At 57.9% G+C, this 8,862-nt stretch overlaps 1 protein-coding gene across 1 annotated transcript; it reads right to left on the bottom strand.

The window, feature by feature from the left end:
• Positions 1-706: 706 nt before the first annotated feature.
• On the bottom strand, positions 707-2,893 carry AEN (apoptosis enhancing nuclease; the record flags this gene model as incomplete). The annotated part of the gene is made up of 4 exons (XM_082005353.1): positions 2,791-2,893; positions 1,781-2,460; positions 1,286-1,486; positions 707-910 (listed from the first exon to the last, which is right to left on the bottom strand). Exons 1-4 carry the CDS (start codon positions 2,873-2,875, stop codon positions 707-709), a joined length of 1,170 nt encoding a protein of 389 aa, XP_081861479.1. The 5' UTR covers positions 2,876-2,893.
• Positions 2,894-8,862: the final 5,969 nt, after the last annotated feature.

Here is an 8,862-nt window from a genome sequence, read left to right as displayed (position 1 = left end):
CCCTGGGACATGGCACGATACGCAGGCAGCATACGCTCGCTGGTCTGCCAACCTCATCCCTGCCCTGTTCCTCCTGGAGAGCTGCCAGATCATACCATGCAACATACACCACAAAGGTTTTGCAAGAAGTTTTTAATTCAGAACTGGATAAGTACGTAAGTATCTATTTAAACTGAAGTGCAGCCTTTCCTCTGGTCCAGGCTGAATTAGACTCAGACTTTCTTTTCAGGGTTCACTGTGCCAAGGAAGTGGGGAGGAAACTGGTCCCGGGTGGTTTGCAGCCTTTCGGCATCAGCAAGACACATCAGTCTTCCCACGGGAGGACTTGCCACCTGCCCAGACATGCCCCGGCAGCCCCAGCCCACTGCCCACGGGGGCTCCTCTAGGCCACTACCAGGACCCTGCTCGTCCCTGAGCACCCAGAGACAGCTGAACGCTGTGCAGCCACAGCACTTATTTCTGTGCGACAGCAACAGGCTGCAGACAGTGGTTTTGGGAGATCGCTGGTGTCCAAGTGCCACCGCTTCTCCATCCCTGAGCAGGGCTGGGGGCACCGACTCCCCTGCACTGCTGCCCATAGCAGGGCCAAGTGCCAGGCAGAGCCCGTGGGGCTCAAGCCCTGGGGAAGGAGGTCAGCAGCCACCTCCACCTTTAACAGCTGAAGGCACCAGGATGGCCCGAAACATGGAGGAGACTCTGTCCCCCATCACAGGCTGCTTGCCATGAGGTCTGTGGGCCAGTACCGGTCATCCATGTACTGGTTGCTGTCTGTGGTGGGGTCTGTGATGGGGCTGGGGGGCCGGGGGGGCAGGCTGTGGGCTAGCTCTGTCTCCCACTGCACCTCCACCAGTCTGTACAGCTCCATGGCCGTCCGAGCATCCTCCACCGATGAGTGCCCTTTGCAGCCGACCTGGGCAAAGGGGGAAAAGCCTCGTTATATAAAGTGGGCAACAAAAATCCCACAGGTCATGTCTGCTTGCTCAGAAGGACACAAATGCTGGGGATTTTGGAGATGGCAAAGGTTCGATGCAGCTGAGGAGACGCAAGCATCTCTTGGGCACCTTCTGGAGGGCACAGCTCCTGTCCCTGCTTTACTGAGGTGCTTAATGGGCAGCTTGGGAAGTCCTTGGCTCCCCCAGCTTGATCATAGCTGGGAGCACAGGATGAACAAGGTTCACCTCCAATCTCACAGAGAACACCCATGGAGATGGGGAGACCAGGCTGATCACACGGGCTTGCAGCAAACCCAGGAACTGCTCCCCATCTCAAGGTTCCTGGTACTTACCTGGATCTTTTTCTGGAGCAGGTGCCTGGCCAAGCTCTTGAGCGAGACACTGGCCCTGTTGGGCAGCCCTGCCCTCTGGTTCAGCACAGGGATCCGGCTGGTGTCTCGGGTCCTGTCTTTTGGGTGGAAGTACTTCAGGGCTTGGAAGTCATTGTGGATGGCGTGTCCTACCACAATCTTGTCTTTCAAGATCTTCAGGATCTGGAAGCGTCAGGAGTTAGACAGGTGGTGTGGCAAAAGAAAGACCAATTAAGCATAAAATAAAACATTTTGTGTTAAATTCAGTTCCTTCAGTTCTAATTTTGTTTAGGTTCACAGAATGGAGCAGTAACAAGCAAACCAACCCACTGTGTGGCTTTGGAGGCTCCCCAACCTGTGCTACTGTCTCTGCCTCACAGCAGCTCAGCGTGGGCTACCAAATATGCCAATTTGTGGCTGGCAGATAACACACAGCCTTTTTTTTTTTTTCCTTCCAATTTCTCTCTTTTTCCTTACCTCCGCCTGGGCAGCCTTAAAAGGAATTGCATTCTTCATGTGCTGCTTGGTGATGCCACTCCAGCGCGTCCGATAGTCCACGATGGGGAGCTCGGGCTGGATGTACTTGTCGTAGATGACATCCCCCTCGTAGTTCACCACGGAGCACCGCGCCACCTCGCTCAGCCTGCCCTGAGGACCGGTGCCCACCATCTCGCAGTCAATGGCCACGTACTTGGCTGGGCGCAGGAGCGGGGACATCATCCGCACCCTCTTGGAGCTGCTACTCCCCTGGGACAGCAGCACAGAGTGATGCCTGGCTATGCTGTCTAGAGAGGTGGATGGGGACAGCGATGGGGAGGTGACCTCTTTGGGCTTGGGGATCTTCCTGCAGCGTGGTGCCATGGTGCCATCCGCCTTGGCGAGCGCGCTGCACACCTCCGGCCCCGCCACGGGGGCCTGGCTGCCCGGGCGCCTGCGGGGGCCCAGCAGTCCCTTCCTCTCCAGCAGCGCTCGGCGCTCCATGAACCGCTGGTGCTTGCGGCTCTTCTTCTTGCTGCGACCCTGCGGCGAGCCAGGACTCTCCGGCGGCTGAGTACGGCCCCCTGCGGCGGGGCCATGGGTGCCCTGAGGGGTGGGCATGGAGTCCTTTGGGGCGGGCAACCGCGGGGTCATCTGCCCTTTGCCAGGGGGCATCCCTGCTGGAGGGGGCATGGGGGGCATGAGTGCCATGCAGCCCCCATGCCCCACGGTCAAAAGGGCCCCACACACGCCCCCTCCGCGACATACTCCGCCCCCCCGGTGCCCAGGAAGAGGGAACACAGACATATTGTCACACCCTGTCCCCACACCCTTGCCCCCTCATTGCCGGGTCCCCGCCTGCCCCATTCCCGGTCCCAGGGCCCTGCCCACCCCCTTACCGATCCGCAGCCCCCTGCCCACCCCACTACACACCCTCTAGGGCCCTCTCTGCCTCACTCCCGGCCCCAGTCCCCTGCCCGCCCCATCGCCCGGCCCCAGTCCCCCCTTGCCCCCAGACCCGCGGCTGCCAGGCCGGGCCCGGCGCGGCTCCCACGTGTCGTCCCCGGAAGCCGCCGCGCTCACATGCCCGGGCATGTCCCGTCGTGGCCGCGCCCCCTGCCTCTCCACTGGCTGGGCGGGAGGGGCGATTTGCATGCGGGGGGCGGTGCCCACAGCCGCCGCAGGGTAGGGCGGGGCTGTCCCCGCTCCGCAATAAGGCGCCCCGGTTATAGCGCGGAGGTGCTGGTGCTATTGGGTCACCGGAGCAGCACATCTGGTGCTTGCACCCCAGACCTGGGTGCGGCTCCGGGCTTCCAACCTGTTCCGCCTCCGGCCCTGACAGCAGGGGAGCTTGCTGGGTGGTGAGGATGCACAGCAGGGTACCCACCCCTATGTCCTGGAGCTCAGCCCAACACCAACATGCTGTGGTTTTTGTGTGCATTTGCTGGGGCCTGATGCTGACCCTCTGGGCCTCCCTGCTCCCCCTGGGGACCCTCAGGCTGCTGGCTGGGGCAGCGCCGCTCCTGCAGCATGGGCTGAAGTGCTGCAGCATGGGGTTTGTATCCTCCAGGCTCTCCCATCGTGCTCCCCAGGGTTGTGGGGGGCAGCTTCGGCCGGACCATGAGTGCAGACGGGGTTTCAGACCAGCCTCTCATTGCTTCGCTCTTGAGGGTCACAAAAGCAATGGCTGAGGTGGTCAGAAGCGGAGAAGGGCCCCAGGCAGCCCCAGCCACCAGCTTGTCCCCGTGCCTTTAGCATCGCCGGAGAAGCCATGCACCCTAGGGCAGACTGTGACTTGTTGTGGTGGGATGAGCCATACAACAACAAAATCACTAGTCTTCCAGAGGGAGCCAGGCACCGCGTCTGTCCTCGCCCCACAGGGCCCTGTGCTGAGCATCGCCCTCTCCCTGTCACCGGGGGGGCTCGTGGGGACACAGGACAAGCGTTTTCATACTCCGTCGTTCCCCCTTTTCTCCACCCCCTAACTTCTTCAGCCTGGTCAGAAAGAAAAGATTTAGATCACCCTGTGATTTATTTTTTCCTATTGCTTTCATGTTTTTCTTCTGGCTAGTAAACCTCTTCCTTAAATTTGCTGCTCTGTGTTTTGCATCTATTGCTTCTATCCCTGCTCTTCAGCTATTTTTTCTCTGCTACCTCAGATGCAAGGATGGAGGGGGAAAAAAGTCAAAATAGCGATAAATGGGTCCATCTGTGTACCGTGGCCGCCTCTGATCACAGAATCACTGTGATCCCACTGACCTCTGAGTTATCAGAAGATGGTTCTCCCATCGCCTCCAGCTTCTGCAGGGAAAAAACAACAGTGAAGAGTTTCTCCCTGGGAAAAGATGCAAAAAAGGCCCAGGAAGTGTGGGGGTAAACGCAGACAGTGCCATTCCTGCTGGGATCTAGGCTGGAGCCCGCACAGTTACAAGCACCCAGGGAGGACCCCGGGCATGCTAAGGGTATGGCTTGCACCCACTCCCTTGGGGGAAACTTGGTGCCCAAGGGGGTTGCTGCTCATCTCCACAAGGTCCTGTGGCCTCGCTGGGTGTGGAGGGTTTGGCACCAGATGGTAGAAATCCCATTTTGGATGAGAGCTGAGATAAAAGCAGAGCACGCCAGAGCCCGGGAGAGGTTTTTGTGGTGTTTGCACAATTTGAAATAATAACGAAATCTGTAAAACTCTGGGTAGAGCACGACTAGAATAACAGGCTAAATTTGTTGGATGAATAATTTACTAGAAGTGATTGGCCCCGCTCCAAGCGAGACGAGCGCGAGCCTGATCTCAGGCTGAGCAGACTGGGCGGCTCGGTCCGCAGCTGGGGGCTGGTCCCTCTCCTGCCTCCTGGTCATTGCTCCTGCCATGAAAGCTGGTTTCCAGCCAAGGTGCCTGTCCCCAGGTCATCGCTGCCTGGGGCTACAGGGCTTCCCGCAGAGCTCCCGCTCCCCTCGAGAAGGTGTCTGTGGTTTATTTTCAAGGCGCTGCTTTGCAGAGCGGAGGTGGTGGCAGTGAGTGTCTGTTGCCAGCCCCAGGCTCATGGACTCACCTGTCCTCTGCCTCCTTCCCTTCTCCAGCTGCTTCTCCGTCCTCTGCCGCGGTGCCAAGCAGGTGGAGGAACAGAGACATCTTGACATTTGGGATGGGAAGGGAGATGAAGTCCCAGCGCTGGGAGGAGATGGCGGCTGCAGCCGCGGCAGCCAATTAACGTGATCATGTTTATGAATGCGGATCAGTAATTCCAGGTAAACTCCCTGAGAGCAGTGCCGCAGGCGAACAAAGCCTCCCGCCCGCCCAGGAGCCCGCCGGCGGCCAGCGGTCCCTGCCAGCGCCAGCACGTTCCTGCTGTGACTCTAAACCGCCTCATTTCCCAGTCCCAGCCTGGACACGGTTCCTTTTGCCTCCTGTTACTGCGACTCCAGAGCTCGTGCCTGTCTCTGCAGGGCTGGCTGCGCCCGTGTCCCCCCGGACCTCTCTGCCCTCTCTCTGCCATGGGGGACCGCTGGTGGGAATGAGGGGCTCAGGGATAAGGTAACTTGGAGAAGGCAGCAGGGACCCAGCTTTGCCTCCATGGGTCATGAGGGACCGCTTCACCGTCCTGGGCTTTGGTGCCTCCCTGCCACCCACCCATGGGTTGGGCCACCCCACCAGGGCTCCCTCAAGCTGCTCCCATCACTCCAAATAGGCTTGTGGCAGGGCTAGTTTGTCTCCCTCACCATCTAAAAGACCAAACAGAAGCTGTGGGGCTACAGAAGCAGGTCAGGGTAGTGATCAGACCTTTGGTGGACCTGGTTTCCTTTAGAGAAAGAAAATCTGATCATGAAGCGAGCACCTGGACACCACCACCATCCTTTGCTGCAAGGGACTGGCTCGGTGGCTGGTGCTGCCTGGCTGCAGATACCACCAGCTGCTGGTCTGAGGTCACCAGGATGAGGGCATCAGAACAGAGGAACCACACGGCTCCCTGGCCTTTGCCATGATGGGTCTCGCGGTGCTGCAGCCCTCTTGCTCCATAGCAGAAGTCCAGCACAAGGGTCCCCCTGGGACCTCTCCTTTACCATGCCTCAGACCCCTCTGAAGAGGGCAAAGTAGTTCATCCTCCAATGCTTGGCCAGTCCTTGGCTTCTCTGCTCAGCAGAGCTGGGCTGGGACTGGGCGCGTGTTTCAGGCCCGAGCTCAACCACCTTAAACCTGGAGGGCAGGAAGGCAAGAGGTCTGTGGATGTTAACATTGGCCACAGAAGCCAAGGGCTTCTGCGGCTCCCATCAGCAAGAACTTTTGTGAAGAAATGAGGAGACTCCATAGGGTCTTGGTCAATGAGTGTTTTCCTCATTCCTGCTTTACGCCCTTGATGCTTCAGCTGTAGCTGCTCTTTGAGTTCCTCATCCTGAGCCAGCTCGTGCAAAGCCTTCAGGAGACCATATCCTCCTGGCTGAGGGCACGGACAGAGTGGGTGCTACAGCATCCGCCCAGCCTTGACGACTACTCAGTGCTGAAAAGTCCTGCTTGGAAGGCGGAAAGACTTTTCCTTTCCCTTGGAGCACCAACAGCCTCCCTCCTCCTCTGACACCTCTTCCACCTCTCCATCGCGCTTGCCTGTATCCCTCCAGCATGGACAGACCTCCTCCTCAACCATGACCCGGTGCGTGCCAGTGCTCTGGGGATGCTGCCGGGGATAAGGAGGGGTGGTCCCAAAGCAGGAGGTGAGGGCAGATGATGCTGCCATACGGCTCCCTTCTCGCTCCCCATTTTCTGGCTCGCCCCCAGGAGAGCAGTAAGCAATTACAGGCCACATGGAAGCTTCATTATCGCCCTGTCGTGGCCTCATTTGATGAGATGTTTTATTGCCAAACTTATTAAAAGTGAAACGTGCAGTTTCTGCACAGCAATTTCCTGTCTGCAGCGATAAGCCGGGCTCTGCCCGCTGTGTAAAAAACAGTTATTTTTATGTATGGCGCTAGCTGGGGCGGCAAGGAGGAGAGAGGGCCCAGCTCGTGTTAATTGCGACAGTTAATGAGATCTATTTTGGGAGCGATGTGCGAGGAGGTGCGGCGGAGGTGGCCTCTGGTGGCTTCGTGCTCTGGGTGCTGGCAGCAGGGACCGGGCAGAGTCTCTCCCCTGCAGCGCATGGGGACAGCACGCCCGGAGGGGATTAACCCCAAAACCCCTCGCCTGCCTTGTCTCACCCCTTCGTCACAGCCAGGAGCAAACGAGGGACCTGCTGTGCACCCCTACGGCGTGAGACCCCCTCCCCTGCAAGGGCTGCTCGCGAGCTGCGCTGATCCCACCCCTGCGTGATGCTGGAGACAGCCCCAAGACCTGGGGGCTTTGCTTCAGCCTCCCCACATTCTCCCGTCTGCCCGAGAACCACCCCGTCTGCAGCGGCATTTGCAGGCGATGCCGGTGGCCAAAGCCCGGGGCATCCAAAACGTCACCTCCCCAAGGTCCTCCTCGGGCGCCTGCTGGAGCGGCGAGGGCGGGAGCTATACATTCAAAAGGCACACGAATGTCACAGAAAACCTGTGTCACTGCTGGGCTGCGACCAGCAAAAATCTGATAAATATCAGCAAGGATAATAGGTATAGTTTCATCTTGTCAGAAACAAAATGTCCTCATTAGGTATGCGGTCTGTATTTTGGTTTAATGATATCTTTTTAATACCTTTTGAAAGGAAACAGCTTTTTAAAATGCAACATGTCAAAACTGCATTTACAAAAATCCTGATTTCTTCTTTTTTTCCATACCTGCCCAAAGCTATTAGTTGAACTCAACCTGAAACTGCATAACTTTTCCCAATAAACAATTTGTCAGAAAAATTCCCCTTGGCTCTGGGAAACCTGTTAGTTATTTGTCAGCAGTCAAAACCCTGTTGGGTATTTCCCATCTGACTTCTCTTAGCAGCGGCTTTATTGGTCTGGGAATTAACGGCGGAAGATGTGATACTTGCTATTCATTGCAGACATCCCAAATGCCACTCATCTCATCAGGCCACGGCTCCACAGAGCAAAATCCTCTCTCCTTCTGCCGACGCACCTTTTATTTTACCCCAAATTTCCTCCCTGCATCCTCCCGACCCTGCAGCACGCACCGCTATCCCCAGGCTTGGAGCCACATTGGGTCCCCCACCCCTGTCCCCCCCATTCCCATCCCTGCTGCCCGGCTCAGCCTCTCACGGGGTAAACCCCCTCCGTCGCCAGCCCGCTCCCTCGTTAATTTGTATTGCAGCATGTGTCGCGGGCTGACGTGTAATTAGAGCTCCTGAAGCCTGTTCCATGCTGTAATTGCCATGACAGGGGCCACAGCATATCCGCTTGTTAATTAGTAAACCACAATATCCCGGGCGCTTGTTGAGAGCTGCCTTAATTGTATTTCAGCTGGAACAGAGGGATAATTACCCTTCGCTAGCGCTGCCACTTTTTAATTCTTAAAAAAAAAAAAAAAAAGGAAAAAAGGAAAGAAAACCCCAAATTGAGCTCTTCTTCCTCTGGGTGGCCCTGCCTCTCCCCTCAGTTGCCCAGGGACCTGGTTTTGTCCCTGGGTTCAGGGGAAGGGCCGTGGAGCTCAGTGACATGGGGACAAGATGCCAAGAGCTCTGCATGGGGACACGCTCTTGGTCCATCCTTCAAACTGGTGGTGGCTGAGCTGCCCTTGCTCAGAGGGTGCTTCTGTGGCCCTGCACACGGGACTCCGCCAGGAACCCTGTTTGCAGATGCAGGTTGGCTTGCTGGGAGTCCTGTTTGCCGGGAATCCCGTGCTGGCCGGCGGGCAGCCCCCGGCACCGCCACCGGGCGCTGCCTGGGCTCCCGGCACGGCGGCTCGGAGGAGCAGCCTGTGCCCAGGGAGGAGCGAGCCAAGGTCTCCAGGCTCCCCCCGCACATTCCCTGCGAAATGCAAGTGGGAGCTGCCGTGGGCTGCAGGGAGGAGGCTGCGGTTCTAGCAGGGCTCAGCGCGTAACCATACGGTGCTGCCAAGAGTGTTCCTCTGTTTCACATCCCCAGGGTGCCGGGGGCACCGGCAGCAAGTGGGACGTCGGCATGCTCAGTGCTGGAGGTCTCTGCTCTAGCAAACCCCATGGCAGCAGTGC

The sequence above is a fragment of the Phaethon aethereus genome, assembly GCF_964289735.1.
Source record: "Phaethon aethereus genome assembly, chromosome: 12".
NCBI lineage: Eukaryota > Metazoa > Chordata > Aves > Phaethontiformes > Phaethontidae > Phaethon > Phaethon aethereus.
Note: the sequence above shows the minus strand (reverse complement) of the source record. Positions and strands in the feature narration are given on the sequence as shown.